Genomic DNA, 17,561 nt, shown 5'->3' on the forward strand with positions numbered 1-17,561 from the left:
TCCTTAAGGTGTTATAATCTAATGTAACATTTATGAAATAATTTTTTTAAAATTACATGGTATATCCTTAAATGCAAAATGCTATGATAAATTCTTCTAATGCTTCAGGAGCAGGCAAAAAAGAGGAAAAGTAATGGATTAAGCACTCAGTTTATGCAGGAAGTAAAACTTAGGCTGAACTTGAAGAATGTACAGGATTTGAAAGTGCATATTAAAGGATATTCTGTATTGAGAAGAGCATTTGATGAGCAAGATCACAATCTGAGCAGTGTGCTTTAATGATAGAGAAGAGACTGGCCCCACTGTAGCAGAAGGTTTGGGAGAAAGCATGGGAAGAGTCAGATCAGATGAAGCCATATTAGATACATCTTTAAAGTAGAATCGTTTGGGATTCCAGTGATAATGAAGACAAATTGGCTAGGCAGTATAATGTGTATGAACACGAGGAGGTGGAAGCAAATTCAAGCCAAGGAGTTCCTTTGAGGAGAATGCTGTTACTGAAGGAAAAAACTAAGCTCTGGTGACAGCTGCTAGGTGTGTCACCATATAGCTTTGCCTCCTTCCCTCAGTCTTAATTTGCAGACATTCAAATTGATAGCCAAATGTGATATCTCTGTTAAAGCGACATAATTTTGTTATATCTTTGAGTTTTTAGAGATCCTTGAAATATTTGATTTAAAAGTGTGACTAAGGTGCATCTTATATGGCTGAGGTGGTACCTTATGTAGTACCTTATGTGCTACTAGTTTTTTGCCAACCCCCCCCCCTTTTTTTTTGAGACCGAGATAAACAGTTTGAAGCTAGTGGTTAAAAATGTATCAGTGCTCTATGTTGAAATGAAGATCTGTTTTTTAAATGTTTCTCAAAGTAGTTTTAAATTCTGTTATTTTACTATTATGAGAAAAATGGATGTTGAATTTTCTTAATACATACTTTTAAAGGAAATGGTATAATATTGAAAACTATCTTTTTAATCCATTTTCCACTTTCTCCTCATTTAAAGGCCTAGTAAATGACAAAGATTCGAAAGATTCTATAACAGAAGGAGAAAATCTTGAAGAAGATGAAGAAGATGAAGAAGGAGGAGCTGAAACAGAAGAACAATCTGGAAATGAAAGTGAAGTAAATGAACAAGAAGAAGAGGTGATGACTTTTATTTATAGCAAATAGGTACATTTGTATAAGAGTATTTTGATTATATGAACCAAATTTTCTTTAATGTACCCTTTAGCTTTATTATAGTAAATTTAACTTACTGATAGTATAGGACTGTTATAAACCCTTCAGATTAAGGCGTTTTGGTTGTTTGTTTAGGTGAGGCAACCCTTGGTTGACCTTACAGATTGCAAGGACTTTGTCAGCTTACAGTCCCTTTTATTTATTTTTTTTACACTTTATTATTTTTTTTTAATTAAGAAAAAAAAACATTGATCATAGGATTGTTTTATTAGAGCAATTTTAGGTTCACAGCAAAACCGAGGGGTAAGTACAAATATCTCCCATTCATCTCCCTTGCCCCCAGACTTAAACAGCTTCCCCCATTATCAACGTCTTTTATAAGAGTGGTACATTTGTTAATTCCGATGAACCTATGTTGACATATTCTCACCACCCATAGTCCATCGTTTAATTATGGTTCACTCTTGGTGTTGTACATTCTGTGAATTTGGACATATGTATAATAACATGTATCCATCATTATGGTTTGGGCATATGTGTGATAACATGTATCCATCATTATTTTTATTTCATAAACAATTTGCAGAAAAAATTGACCTCCTATATGTCTTAATTTCACTTTTGAATATGAACTTTTAATCTGTGGGTTTTATGAAAACAAAACTACTGACTAGATATTAATGAACTTTGCTTTATTATCCCAGATATAATGGTTTATGAAATTTGAAATTCAACATGCCCTATTGTTTTTATGACTGTTAGGCTAAACCATATAAAATTGCTCTTCTACCATTTTGGACCTACCAAAATGTCATTTTCATATGGTTCAACCTAATTTAATTATTTCCGTTTTTCTTTTATTTCTGCTTTAGTTTTAAAAGCTCCAGCTAAAAAATAAATAGAATGTGTAGGATTTGCTTCATAATCTGGAGGTAGACTAGGGATTGAGTTAGGCGTATAGAAGAAACTATAAACTGACCATAAGCTAATAATTGTTCAGTTATGAAATGAGTAAGTAAGGGTTTATTATGCTATTCTGTCTCTATGTATATTTGAATTAGAATGTTAAAAAACAAAAATCAAAATGAATAGAGATAATAAAAGACTATTGATAATAGAATTTTAGTCATGGAATTAGCACTTTTTCATTTCTTTAGTATAAGCATAAGTTTATAATTATTAAGATTAATTCTTAAGATGTGTATGGTTTTTTGTGTTCCTTGGGTGCTTAAAGCATTTAGGTAGAGTGTGATAATTTAGAAGTGTTGTTTTAACTTTTCTGAGCCTTAGTTTTTTCTTCATAATTGGTTAAAACAAGCAAAATGAAGTGTGAGAGCAGCTGCCAGACTCTGCGGTGCTTCATCTAGGGTAGTGCTGCATAAAATTTGGTGTCACCACTTTCAACTCATAGTGGTGTTAAAATTGAACTATTTATTGCTTTTCTTTGCAGAGTTGTATGGATATTTAAAAAAAAAAAAAAAAAAACTTCTATGACCAATTCAGTCTCTCAAGTTAGTTAGGGAAGAGAAAAATACAAATGATTCCGGAAATTTATTCCTTGTGTAATTCAAGGAAGAAATTCTACAAAGGATCTTTGTATTATTAGATCAGTGGAAGGTAGTAAAATGGGGTTTCAGCTACTGGTGTGTCCTGAATGTTTTAATCTTCTAATTTTAAACATTTTCAGGATGGTTCTGATAATGATGAGGATGAAGGAGAGGAAGAAGAGGAAGAGAATACAGATTACCTTACAGATTCAAATAAAGAGAATGAAACTGATGAAGAAAATACTGTACGTATATCTGAAAATGTGCTTCTGGAAATTGTACAATATTTTCATAATATTTTAATTTCAGTCGCTGAAGTTTTGTTTCTTGTGATTATTGAAAAATATTTTTTTTGGAAATTTATTTTCAATTTGTTTTCCTAAGTATTTTTTTTATTATTAACAAATTCTTTTAACATCAATAATGTTATTATATTTTACTCACTTATTACTTGAATTTTGTTAGACAAGATATTAATACCAAAAGGCTCTGCCATATAAAACATTACAGTTAGAATTTCTGGTCTGATTTCTTGTTTTTGTTTTGTTTTAATAAGGAGGTAATGATCAAAGGAGGTGGGCTTAAGCATGTACCTTGTGTAGAAGATGAGGACTTCATTCAAGCTCTGGATAAAATGATGCTAGAAAATCTTCAGGTATTAAATGTTGTATTCCAAAGTATCTTCCCCATACAAAATACTACAGCACATAATTATAGTTAATATGAAGGTCTCTATCATCTCTACACATTTGCCTCTGTAGCAACTGTTTCCTAATTTATATAGTTTTAGCTGCCAGCACTTGTATCCCACATCTTGATTTTCACCTTTTTTGAGATAGAGTGGGGGGAAATGTAGTACATATAAGACTTGGAACAGAGTAATTTCATCGTACCAAACTGTGCCTTTTCTTTCAGAATCATGTCTCTGTTTCTAAGACCATTTACTTGTTGTTTGTTTTGGAGTCACACTTTGTAGATGTTAAATATTTGGGGAAATTTAATTTAGTAAATTCTTAAGTTTGATTTATAATTTGAACAACTCGTATGTAAATATCTGGAGAAATATTAGTTACTTGATGTTTAAAGAAATGTTTAATGTGTTCAGGACATTAATACATTGGATTGTGTAAAAAGCTCCATTATCTCAGTTATTTAGAGGATTACATTTTTCTGTAGGTAGAGGTAAAGTCCCATAGACCAGCAGTTCCCAACTTTTTTGGCACAAGGGACTGGTGCGTTTATGAGAATCTAATGCCTGAAGATCTGAGGTAGAGCAGAGGTGGTGATGCTAGTTTTGGGGACCGGCCGCAAATACAGATAAAGCTTCGCTCACTTGCCCGCCACTCACCTCCTGCTGTGCAGCCCGGTGGTTGGGAACCCCCATCATAGACAATTTTCTTTAGCCGTATACACAGTAGCTGTTGTTAAACAGTTGGGTGTCTTGAGAAGAGTGCTTTTGTGGGAATAGTGGGATGAACACCCCATGGGATAGGTTCAGTGGAAAATGGGAAAGGAGGAAGTGAAAATATTGTATAGAGATATAGGTAACTGTTGAGGAGTGTTACTAGAAAAAGAAAAGAAATTGGAAGGTAGCTAGAGAAGGTCAAAGTTAAAAGAGGAGGTTTATTATTAAGATAGAAGATATTCTGGAGTCTTACATGCTAGTGGGGAATAATCCTTTATAGAAGAAATAATGGATTTTACTTTCATTGATGCTAGTAAAGTTAAAAGCTATCATAATGTAGAAATTAGCAGTGTAGGTATATTACACCAATTCGTTTCTTCCTACATATATTAAAATGTCTTCATATATCTAGAAAGCTCTTAATTTATGAAATCTTATATTCATGTCAATTAGGGGCAGAAATTATCAAATAAAACATAATCATTTTAATCCTTTGAAGAGATAATAAACAGTTTACTTCATAAAGAAGCTTTTCCTATCTTACATTAGTCAATAGCTACTTAGTCATTCATTTGTCTAGTAAGTATTGAGCATGTGTGCGCCTAACACTGTGCTACAGGCTTAGCATATAGTAGTAAATATCAATAGACCTGCTTCTGCTCTCAGAGACTGTAGTTTTATGGGGAAGGTAAATATTTAACAACAAATAAATAATTTCCAACTGTGATAAATAAATGCTACACTAAAAGAACCGAGTGCTTTGGTAGGGAGCAAGGGAAGGACCTTCTTTAGATACAGTGATCAGAGAAGGCATCTCTGAGATCATGAATTTTAGACAAGACAGGTAAAATGGAACCATCTAAGTGAAAAATTGAGAATATGGGAATAATTTGTCAAAGCTCCTGAGGCAGATAAGATACTTGTAAAATTTGGAAAACTAAAAGAGGGCCACTATTAATAGAACATAGTCTGTGCAGCGAGGCACAGCATGAGAGTAGACACTTGGGATGGGGCACCTTTAGAGGGACGTGATCTCATATAGGCGGCTCAGACTGGGAAAAAAACTAAAAACTGGGAAACTGATCGGGGAGACTAGTTAGAGGACTGTGGTGGTGACCCAGGTGAGACATGGTCATCTGTCTAGGATAGCGGTGGGACACCTGGGAAGAAATCTGGATTTGAAAGCTATGTAGGAGATAGAATGAACTGGATTTATTTAGTGGTGTTTAGATAGCACTGTGGGGTGGATGAGGCATCAAGGATGACACCCAGTTTTTTAGCTTGGGCCATTAGCTAGTCTCCGTGACAGGAAACAAGGACAGAGTGAGCAGGTGTAATATGTAATTTATGGATAACTTACAAATTAAGACTCATCTAAAATGATCCTTTCAGATTTTAAGTAAAAAGTCTTTAAAAATCTTATGAACCTGGGAGAACTTCAGATTCTAACAAGTTGGAACATAGAAATCAGAAACAGTGAAAACCTACTCCTTTATTACTATTTTACATGATTTGCAAGTCTCTTGCAAATATGGAGCTCATATCAAAAAACTATTTAAATTGTAGTAAAGCAATTTTAAAACCTTCCTGGCCTTTCAGTATTACCCAGTTAACTTTGGAGTATCATATTTAGCTCTTTCTTCATTTGTGCTCCATTCATCAGACATAGAGAATTATTTGCGGTTCCCTAAATGTACCTAAATATGTTTCATGTCCTTGCTTTTGCACCTCTCGTTCCCCTGCCTAAATGCCCTCCATTATCCCCAGACTGCTCTTTTACTATCTGCTTGGAAGAAGTCGTGAAGTCTTTAACATTCTCAAAAAAAAGGTTCCATTTTTTTTAATCTTTCATGAACCATCAGCACCTACCCATTCCAAACCAGGCATACATGGTCACTCCATCCCCAACACAGGGGATGTTCAACGAGTTATAAATTACTAGGATGAGTTCTAAGTGATTAATCTATTTCTCTTACTTCACAAGTTTATCGTTTCAATAAGAGTAGACCGACTGTCTTTTTAATATTAATATATCCAAGCCTAACTCAGTAAGTCTTCCTTGAGGGTTTATTTAAATAAATTGATTGATAAATCTAGTGTAAATGTTAAAAAATAATTGATATTAACAAGTTAATCTGAACATTAATAGATTTCATTTAGTCATAAATATTAATGGAGCACCTGCTGTGTGTAAAACACTGGTAGAGAACACTGGGAAAAAGGTATATGGTGATGGACCCCACCAGTCTGGTAGGAGATTTTCACATATGAGCAAGTAATAATGGCACATGATAATTACGAAGGAAGACGGGTGCTGTGAGTATGAATGAAAGGGCACAGGGCATTCAAGGAATTGGGAAATTTAGTAGTACCTTCAGCTTGTGTGTTTGGGCTTAAAGAGGTCGGAGTGATAATCAGGAGTCAAATCACGGTCTTTCCAAGCCACTTGCAAGGGTTTGAAGGTGTCGGGGGCGACTCTGGTTTCATCTGCATTTCAGAAAGATTATTAAATCTCTAATGATTGTGTTTTAAGAAATATAGCACTGAATGAATTGTTTGCAACTTACATTTACATATATTTTTGTGTACCTCAGAGTATTTATATTTTTTCATTTTTATCTTTAAGCAACGAAGTGGCGAATCTGTTAAAGTGCACCAACTTGATGTCGCTATTCCTTTGCATCTCAAAAGCCAGCTAAGAAAAGGGCCCCCACTTGGTGGTGGGGAGGGAGAGGCCGAGTCTGCAGATACAATGCCGTTTGTCATGATAACAAAAAAAGGCAATAAACAGCAGGTAAGAAACTGCTTATGTATTCACAATTGTTAGTTATCAAATTAAGTAGTGACTTTGTTTTAGAGGTTCTAAATTCTCTTTTGCCTACATGAGGAAAGAGTTGGAAACATTGAAAGTATTCAGTGATAGAAATAATGTTATCTAGCATATGTATGGAAGACACATATGACCTCTACCAAGTAGATATATTTTAATGGAGAGGACATTGAAAAGTTAAATTCATATATAGCTATTAGTATATACAGATACCTTGACTTTCAGCAGGAAGGTTTCCTAAGTACGCTGAAGATAAGAAAGGAAAGGAGGATGATGAAAGAGACATCTCAGGAAAATGCTCAGTTGCCAAGATTTCTCTTGAAAGTCGGTGTTTTTTGACCCCTAATCCTTCTCCATCCTCCTTAGCCCACTTTCCCCGTTTTTTCCCTGAATCTCACAGAAGACCTTCAGAATCATCTCCCCAACTACTAAGCTGTTACTTCAGGGATTCACACATTGACAGCTTGCATCCGGCTGAGGGAGACAGATAAACACTGTATATTTGCAGATAGTGTAAAGTACTATTAAGAAAATAAGGCCCAACTCTCAGACACGAACTCTAGGATACATTATACCAATGCTGTGAAAACATTTCTCAAATTAAGCTGCTTCTTTAGAGTTGATAGAATCTTGTGACAGTTTGCAGCATTTTTCTGTTTTAGTGGTGTGTAAAATAATGGTGCATCTTACTTTTAATGGAATGTTAGATTCTATGAAATAGGGCAGCTGCCACAGCTTCTTATAGATGAGTCTAATACCTGGCTCCCACACTCATTCAAATAGTCACTTAACAGATATTTATTGTTTACTTGCTAGCACCAGATAGTCTTCTATATGTAGAACATACAACAGGCAACCAAAGTCCCTCCTCTCTTGGGCGCTTTCATTCTAATATTGGGAGGAAGGCAGTAAAGAAATACATAATGTCCAGTTGGGAAAATGCTGTGAAGGAAAATAAAGCAAGATAAGAAGATAAGAGGTGGCTTGGATGGGGTGGAGGTGATGAGTGAGAGATGCTGTTTTAGATGATGATCAGGAAAGACCTCTAATGAGGTGTCATCTGTGATGGGAGGGACATCTTACTCCCTCCCTATTAATGCAACTTTAAAGAGATAATGCCTAAATTAATTTTATATAATTTAGTCATCTAATTTCTTGTTTTAACAAAGGATCAAAGTTGTGGAATATACCATTGTTTTGCTGTAGTGCAAGTAAATCTTGAGATACAAAAACTGTATACATGAATTAAAATATGGAATGGAGGGCTGGAAGAGGCTTTACATTGTGACTCGTGTTAATAGTTGACTTTGACTTAGGTTCAGTGTACTGCTGTATCTTTTCAGACACTGCCCTTCAGTCATCAGGTCTTTCCTCCATCCCAGGCTCTTGGGTTATTTATGATGCTTTCAGGAACATTCTACCCTGTCCCACCCTCAGGCCAGGATTAAGCCGTCCCATTTCTCCACTCCCCCATTTTCCACTCAGTTCCTAGAAAACTCAGGGCTTTTTCTTATCACAACTCTAAACTTGCGTAACTGCCCTCCTCAGAGCACTTGGAATTGCTAGCTCATCAGTTACCAGGATTCTCACATCTCAGAGTTCTTGGGACTAAGTTCTTCTCTGAGCTAGATTTTTCTGTTTTTGTCATCACATTGTATAGGTCTGCTTCATTCATTTTTTCTTCAAAAGCTTTCAGACCTCAACACTAGATTTTTTTGGCAGCAAAGAAAGGTTATTTTTTTTATTGTGAAGGGCAGTGCATGGCAACTTCATGTACCTTGGTTCCCATTTCCCTGAAGGTACTGAACATTTGTATTACACTGGTATACTTCCTGAGCCTTGATTTTTCTTATCTAGGAGAGGGCTTAGGAATATCTATGAAGATCAAATTACACAAGAGTAAATAATCAGGTTTTTTATTTGTCCTTCCCTTTTGTGAAGTACAATGAAAATTCATTATACCTTTGTCAGCTAGTAGTACACCTCATTTGAGCTTTTCAGAGTGAGTAGGCATAAATTAAATCAAAACCTACCTTAAAAAATTTTCGAGCTTTGAAGAATAAATTCATTTTAGCAATCTTAAATTCTAAATTGCAAGGTGCAAGATAAGACTATGTACTTATTTCTTAGAAGGAATATTTTTAGTTTAAAGTAGATAGATTATATACTATGTTACCCATATAACTAAAAAATGAGGACTGGAAGAAGTCCTTATTTTTTTAAATGGGATATTTTGTTTAGTTTTTAAGGAAATATTTTTACCGAACTTTATTTAAAAATATTAAACAGGAAATGAGAGTTCAGAGTACTTGGTTATTAAGTAAATTTTTGACTCAGAAACTTTATTTGGAATTTTGGAAAATGTTCAGTTTTAGGAATATTATTTGAAGAAACATCACTGGTATTTTGTGGCCTGAAAAAGAAAGTATATTTTGTTCTGACTTTTATTTCTTTATTTGACTTTTGGGTGTTGGTCCTTCTGCAGCAACGGTTTTTCTAGAAAAGTGAAATGTGTCACCTTTATAGGAATCTTTAGTTCTTAAGTGAAAGATTTCTTTGTGCACCAAATTTGTGCTTAGAAACAAATTTTTCCTGTAGTCATTAGGAAAATAAAAATTTGCACCAATGAAGTGAGTAGTTCAAAAGCAAGAAAGATAATGCTGTCGATAATCTATTTCTTTCCAGATTTAAACACTGAATTAGGATAATGAAATAAACTGTTTTGATCATTAAAACAAAAGTTTTAAATAAAATCATTATATAATGTTTTTTAAAGAGCTTTTTGATTGTTTTAAGCAATGTACTATATTATAGTTTAATACTTGGAAACAACCCATTTTTTGCAGTTAATATTTATAAGGAGTCATGATTTATTTTATATATCATTTGACGGGAGTGATACATCAATCACATCTTGGAATTTATGCACACACATGTCTATATATACATACAATATGTATATACACACATATTTTTCCAGTTTCAGCTATGGTTATGAAGTAGTTTCATATATAACCTAAATCACCGTTATTGTATTGCCATTATCATGTTTCAGGAAATCTAGTTTAAGTAACTTTAATCTTTTTGACATCTATTTTGCTATAAAATAGTACCTGTCTTTTAAAAGTACCTCAGCAGCTTTATGGTGAAGGTACTTGGTGAGGGTGGTGTCAGGAAATTTATCTCTTATTTTCTCTATTTATTACTTGAGAACTCTTAAAGCACATAATACTTGAGAATTTTTCCTTTTGTAAAACATCTCAGTTGTAAAATGTGTTTTTGTCTTTTATTTAAAATTATTTCCCTTTAGGAGATATTTAACTTTCTAGAAGAAATTGAGTAGAAAGGCTCAGAAATGAATAGAAAGCCTGTATTTTTTCACATCTTTTATGAAATTATTATGAAATTTTCTTTATGACATTTTATGCTGTTTCATTAGGATGATTAGTACCATCATCATTAGGCTCAACATTATTTTCAGGAACTTAGTAAGGGAAAAATTGGCCACTGTATTTTCTCTTTGAGTGTGTTAATGTGGCAGATAAAAGCATCTTAGAATTGCAACTTGTGATCACATGGTAAGCGAGAAATATAGACATTTCTTATTAGGCTACTTTTCTTTAGAACTTTGTAAAAGAGTATATTTATACATATTTAAAACCAGTCAGTAAAGCCACTGAGAGGAAAACTAATCAGTTGATTAAATAAGAGCATTATAACGATTTCTATAATGTTCATTAAGAAACTCAAACTTTCTTTACCTCTCTTTATCTTTACCATCTCAAATAATTTCATCTTATTCGATACTAGGAACAGAGAATGACTTAAAATTTAGCTATAACTCTCAAAGCCTAATAGATATTCTGTATTTCACTGAGACATACTCAACATTGCCCAGAATTCCTACCTATATAAAAATAATAAGTTAAAATTTATTAAAATCATACTGTATTTGAGACAGTTTTTTATTTGTAATCATATTTTTAAAATTAATATATTTATGTAGCGCTGTCTTTGTTGATCTATATGGACAGATTAAATTTTAATTTGAGTATCTGTGCCTCAGATGTATCTGCTAACCAGATTTCACAATTGTTCTATTAAGGGAAGACTAGAAAATTGCTTTAAGACCTCATCTGGAAATTGTTCTCATAGTTATGGTCCGTCTTTCTAGAACTTGACATAATTCTCTGGCATCACAGTAATTTGGCCCAACTCTGTTGACAGTGTCTACTTGAGTAGGGCTTTTCTCTGCCATTAGTTGTAGCACCTGGTTTTGGAAATACAGATGCAATGGCGCTTTCCACATAGTGTTGAAAATAAAGAATTTCATTATGAATTAATATGACATCTCACAATAACTTTACTGTTTAGGCAGAGTAAATTTATTATGAAGTTTTGTTTCACATGTTAAATGCATGTAAATGGTCTGGCAGAAAATGTATTTTGAGCTTAACTCTTTTCTACTAATTTATTTTTTGTGAGTTTTCCTGAATTTTGAAAAACAAAAGGTTCGATGGCCGTTTTATTTAACTTTGTTTCAGTTATTTTTGTTAGTGGAAATAAACAGTTGGGGCATGTCCCATCTAATATAGATACATTCCTGATACAGATAACTACATAGGCCTAAGGACAGGTATACAGAAATAGTTAAGGATTTCAGTTTCTACTTGTTGGTTGTCAATCTCATTTTGCTAAGGTGATTTTTTTTAATTGTGATTTTATGGTTTTCAGAATGTATAGGAAATAGTTCAGAAACTATTCTGAACTTTAATAAATTTAAATGCATTACTAATAGGTAATATTTATGGAGTACCTAGTATGCGGTAGGTACTATATTGTGCACTTTACATATTTTATTTCATTTAGTCCTCACAGTAACTGTAAAAGGTGGTGTTAATATCCTCATTTTATGTATGGGAAAAAGAATATTTTTAAGAGATTCGCTAGGTCATACTAATAGATGACAGAGTTGATGCATGAACCCAATCTGTCTGACTGCAGAAAACCATGTTCTTCACTTCTTTGTAGCACTGCCTGGCAAGTATATATTTCATGAAAGAACTGATCGTATTGTGAAAACAAAAGGAAACTGGAGAGGGGCAGGAAAAAAAGATAGCACAGAGTTTATTTCTAATTGTGGAGGAAGGAAAAATTGACTATTATCAGACCATATACACTAGAATCTAGAAATAAACAGCTTACAACCAGCAATTTTTGAAGGAGATGTGATTCAGAAATTTGAGGAGCTTTTTTTAAAAGGCTATGATCATGGTCATGAGAACAAGGAAGGGTAAATCTCACTGCTTGTGGAGAGAGTGTGGAAAAATCAACCACTCACTTTCCTTTTTAGCAAGAAGAAAGATTTCACCCTGAAAGTTTAAATTAAAGATGGGGTAAAATTAGATAGTGTCAAGAGGGATAGTTTATCTGCTTTAAGTGAGTCCCAGTCTTCAGGCACAAGCAAATTATATTCTTAATGACTGAAAGAACTTCTATATGTAATGATAGAACAGTTGTCATTAATCTTAGGGCGTTTTACATAATGGGACAGTAGAATATTCATAGTGGGCAACTAGCACCTTTTTCAAAGAGGAAAAAATACATTCTGAAAACTGCAGTAAATCAATGTCACCTTTTACCATAATTCTAGATTGAGTTTTAAAACATGATTTTAGTTGTTAGGAAATGAAAAGTAAAACTAAAATGAAAATATTACTACATGCTCACTTGAATGGCTAAAATTTTTTTAAAGTTGAGTATTGGCAAGGATGTGAAGGACCCAGAACTCACCTATGCTGCTTGTGGAATGTAAAATGTTGCAGCTACTTTGGAAAACATTTTCACAGTTTCTTAAAAAGTAAAACTTACCCAACTATTCCCAGCTTTTCTTTTCCTAGTATTTTTTATTTAAGAGAAATAAAGGCATGTACATGAGTATACAACTGTATTTGTAATAACCCCAAACTGGAAACACCGCAAATGCTTTCAACAAGTGGATGGGTAAGCAAACTGTGATGTGTTCATAAGAGAATACTACTCTACAATAAAAAGGAACGAACTATTGCTACATATGACAACATGGATGCATCTCAGAATTATTACGCTCAGTAAAAGAAGCTGGGCAAAATAGAATATGTGCTGTATGAGTCAGTCTATATAAAATTTTAGAAAGTCCAAACTAACAATAGTGACAAAAAGGTCAGCAGTTGCCTGGCATAGGGTAGAGGAAGGAGATGTGTTACAAAGAGACAAGAGGAACCTTTGGAGGTGATAGAGAGGTTCATCATCTTGATTGCAGTGAGGTTGTCTTATGGGTATGCCTATGTAGAAACTCATCAAATGTGCATTTAAAATATGTGCATTTTACTGTATGTTAAGTATACCTCACTAAAGTTGTTTTTAAAAAGATGGTTTTGAGCTTGTATAATAGGAAGTGATAGTTGCATAAAGTTTGTACTAGAGCACTAAGAGCAGAGCATGCCAAACCAAGTTCATTGGGGAGAAGGGGTAAGGTCTCTTAGGCTGGTAGCCAAATAGACTACCTTAGATGTATTCATATTTTTATATGTGAGATAGATATTTTAACTGTCTGCTGTGATAAAAATAAAATGTATTTGGGTTTGTGGAGTTTCACACCCATACTTAATATTTTTTACTGTAATGTTTCTGGTCTGGTGCATTTAGTGTTCTAGATATTACATTGTAGGAGGAACATAGAACATGCATCATCGTTCCTTTCTGCCTCAGACATGCGTTTGGTCCAGAGTATTAGAGGAGGTCTCTTAATGAGGGGCGCAAGTTATCCACAGCAGACAGAATTTAGGTTGTGAAACATCTCTGTTTATTCCTCAGTTACATAGCTTACTCAACAGTTTTCTGGGCTTCATGGCCCATAAATCCATAGATTCTATCTGGGTTCGTTCACCTTGCACAATCCTAAACCAGGGGCATCTTGCTAAAAACAAAAACATTCCAAAGATAAAGACTTTCTGTCATCACAGAGAAATAGATCATGTAGGTCATTTTCCTAACTCTTCTTCCTCTCCATCATCATAGCAAGCTATTGCAAAACGAAGGTCTATTTATACTAAAGGTAGACTGGATTTGGTCTGTACAATTCAGGAGGGCAGAACTGGTTCCAGAGGATAGAAACAGAAAGGGTACAGATTACAGCTTGCTGTGTAAAAGCCTTTTTGACAGTTATACATAATTGGGACTGCAGGACGGAAAATGATTCCCTGTTGGTCACGTGTGCTTCCAGACAAAATGCAGGAAAGAAGAGCTTCTGCTTCTCATGGAGCTGGAACTTGATGGCTTCCATTTCCCATCCAGCCTTCTCTAGTAGAGTAATGTTATTATCTATTTATGTTCTTATATTTTACCATCTTTATTGACTTAGAGGAGAAAAAAAACATTATTTTCCTAAATTCATTTAATTCTGTTTACTGTTTTTTGAAATCGTTTATTCTCAGTTTTCTCAAGGCACTTGTGATTTCTTTTTTTCTCCTCAGTTTAAGATTCTTAATGTACCCATGTCTTCCCAACTTGCTGCAAATCATTGGAACCAGCAACAGGCAGAACAGGAAGAGAGGATGAGGATGAAAAAGCTCACACTAGATATCAATGAACGGCAAGAACAGGAAGATTATCAAGGTATGAAATCACTTATAGGACAGAGATGGAAAATTTCGATGCCTTTTAGGTTTTTTAAATATAGAATATGAGTTGTTATTCTTGACCTTTCCATGCCATATTTGTATATGTGTAATCTGAGAAGCTGATTGTTTTTACTATTGTATTCTACATTTTTCTCTCACTTAAAGTAACAATAATGTAATTTTCATCATAATTTGCTAACTCCATAATTATTTAGATTCCACATTGTTAGAACTGTATTTGTGAGTGAGAGAATAATTAGTGTTTAATCACCTCATGTTGTTAGTCAACTGTGAGCAAATTAACTCAACAAGTTTTATTTTCTTTTGTCTATATGGGCATCGTGGTCTCAAGAACCCCATATTCCTACAGATCTGAGGAGCCCAAATTAGGATTTTAGTTTTATGCAGACATACTCAGCACTCTTGGATTGACTGGAACCTTATGTGTAGCGTCCATGAATACCTTATAAACCAGCCTTTTGGTATTTCTGTGGCACCCAAATTTTAGAGCTGTAATATGGTTGTTTATGTAGCATTGTACTGACAAACTGCTTTTTGTGCAAGAGATTGTTATGTAAATAAATACGTGGTTTTCTTTAAATCCCACTTTTAGAATCTCCTCTTCTAGCTGACACCCAGCACCCGTAATAATGAAGAGTAATAGCTGACACTCAGTGTGAGTGCTTATTGTGCACCAGGCACTGTTTTGTATGTTTTTCCAAAGCATTTAATCTCACAACTATTCTACGAGATAAATGTTTATTGTTATTCCCATTTTATATTTAGGGACACTGAACTGAAAGTCCCACAGCTAGTTAGTGGCAGAGCTGGGATTTGAACCGCTATAGTTACTGTCTATATTGCTTCTGTCACTGTATTACTGCCTCACAAGAACTTATATAGTGGCCAGACTGATGATGGGGGGGCATTGCATGTTGAAGAGCACATCTCATCTCTCGATGTGCTCTTTCAGTACTTCTGCATCATTTTAGTCTGTGTAATGGCTATTTTTCTCTAGTCGGTGACCTGACAGAGCTGGTAAACTCCTTAGGGTTTTATTTGCTTTCATGAGAGGAGTACGTTTACCAGAGTTCACTGCCTTTTCTGTTCTGCTCCTCACTACAGAAATGCTGCAGTCTCTCGCCCAGCGCCCAGCTCCAGCAAATACCAATCGGGAGCGGCGGCCGCGATACCAGCATCCAAAGGGAGCACCTAATGCGGATCTAATCTTTAAGACTGGTGGGAGGTAGGACGGCCTCTCCATTTCTCCCTTAGTTAACTTTATCATGATGTCCATGTCATCACGTTAGATAGTCCTTCATTGTAGTTATTCTACAGGCCTAATTCCTAGCAAAAGAGAAAAGTCTTTGATTGTAGATGTTTGAGAAAAGAAAACCTGTTTATACAGTGGTTACAGTTTTGTTTTGTTTTTAATCTTGATTTCAGCCACTGATTTTGGCTTTCACTCTTTCCAAGTGAATTTCTCTGGGTTTTTAAATTTACCCTTTTGTATTTGTAGAAAAACTAGCTATATATCAGTTTGAGAAAAATCATAGGCCTTGTGTTAGGATCTCTCAGGTCAGTGTTAAGTCATCTTAATGTTTACAAAACTCAAAACCTGTGTACTAGACTTTCAACCATGCAGGTTGAGTTTGTTTTGAAGTAGTTTGGGTTTGTTTTTTTTTAAATTATAAAATATCCTGCTGCGACTTATGCCAGTTCTAGTTGAACTTGAGTTGCTTAATGTGAAATAATTAAAACTCTGTAAGGAATTTCACATAGACGATGTTTAATAAAGCCTCATCTCTTTTTAAGGAATAAAGTTATTTAAAGTTTTTCCGAGATCTGATCTAAAGACCCATACCATCAGCTCAATGTTCTATTTTGTGGTTGGGTTATGATCAGAAGTGGCTTTACTGCTTGTACTGATCCTTCTCAGGGTATTAGTGTTTAGGCTGAGGATACACATCATGCTCAAGATGTCACCATCTTGTTGGGCCCAGGCTGCCAGGTGTAGAAGAGAGTGTGCCGGGAGTACCAGGACTAGTGCATTGTTGAGGAGAGTAGCATTGGGGAACTGCAGATGTTAGAGCTTTTATCTTTTTACTCACTAAACATATTCGTGTGTTCCTGATGATATTTTTTTTGAACTATATGCTCAGACAACCCTAATCAAATTGCAGTTTAGAAAATTGGTTTGTTGTAATAATTTACAATCTGTTTTTTAACATTTGTTGAGTGTAATGTTTTTAGATATCTAATTTATAAATGCTGTACAAACCCATCTAATTAGGCAAAATAAGATATTAGGTTATTTTTAATTATCCAAACTTCATTAAAGTCCCCTATTAAAACTTTTTATTGCTAACTGTAGAAGAAGGTAAGTAGATTAACATGCCATGAAAATATTAGTTTCCCGCTTTTATATTTTATTAGAGTAGCTTTAAATTTATATCATAGTGGTCTTGATAATACCTGTTTCTTCTTCTTGCCCCTCAATTGGAGGATAGAACTGTTAGAATATTTTTTTCTTGGTGTTTTCCATCTACTTTCTCTATCTGTATTACAGCTTAGCATCTCTAAACACCATTATTTCTATTAATGCCTGATCCCTTCTCCAGTCATATTGTAACTATAGTGTCTTTTCCTAATTTCTAAATGTTTGGGTGACTTTACACAATAAGTATGATGTTTGATGCATAATTGATATCCACAGTAGGATTTGCTCCTCTGAGCTTACATGAATCCAGCATCCACCATGGGTGCACTGTGGCAAATTAAAAAGTAGAAAAAGTTGAAGTTCTAATCCTCAGTCTTACAGTCCAGTGGGAAAACCAAGTATAGGTACTTGAAGAGCTAATTCTGCCCTGGTCGTATATTTCTTTTAAAAATTATTGATTGTGAGTCTGTTTAAGTACCAAGCATTTCTAAGGCCCTAG

The 17,561-nt window shown here is 34.4% G+C and overlaps 1 protein-coding gene across 4 annotated transcripts in view; it reads left to right on the plus strand.

The window, feature by feature from the left end:
* Nucleotides 1–17,561, plus strand: part of UPF2 (UPF2 regulator of nonsense mediated mRNA decay) — a 93,715-nt gene that overhangs the window by 71,173 nt on the left and 4,981 nt on the right. For all 4 annotated transcript variants that reach the window (XM_016134434.2, XM_036228187.1, XM_016134436.2 and 1 more), the window contains 6 exons: nt 1,004–1,143; nt 2,867–2,971; nt 3,283–3,381; nt 6,758–6,925; nt 14,476–14,617; nt 15,748–15,868. In XM_016134434.2, the coding sequence (XP_015989920.1) occupies nt 1,004–1,143; nt 2,867–2,971; nt 3,283–3,381; nt 6,758–6,925; nt 14,476–14,617; nt 15,748–15,868 (775 nt within the window). The remainder of the gene's footprint in view (nt 1–1,003; nt 1,144–2,866; nt 2,972–3,282; nt 3,382–6,757; nt 6,926–14,475; nt 14,618–15,747; nt 15,869–17,561) is intronic.

Source organism: Rousettus aegyptiacus, unplaced genomic scaffold (genome assembly GCF_014176215.1).
Source record: "Rousettus aegyptiacus isolate mRouAeg1 unplaced genomic scaffold, mRouAeg1.p scaffold_m13_p_10, whole genome shotgun sequence".
NCBI lineage: Eukaryota > Metazoa > Chordata > Mammalia > Chiroptera > Pteropodidae > Rousettus > Rousettus aegyptiacus.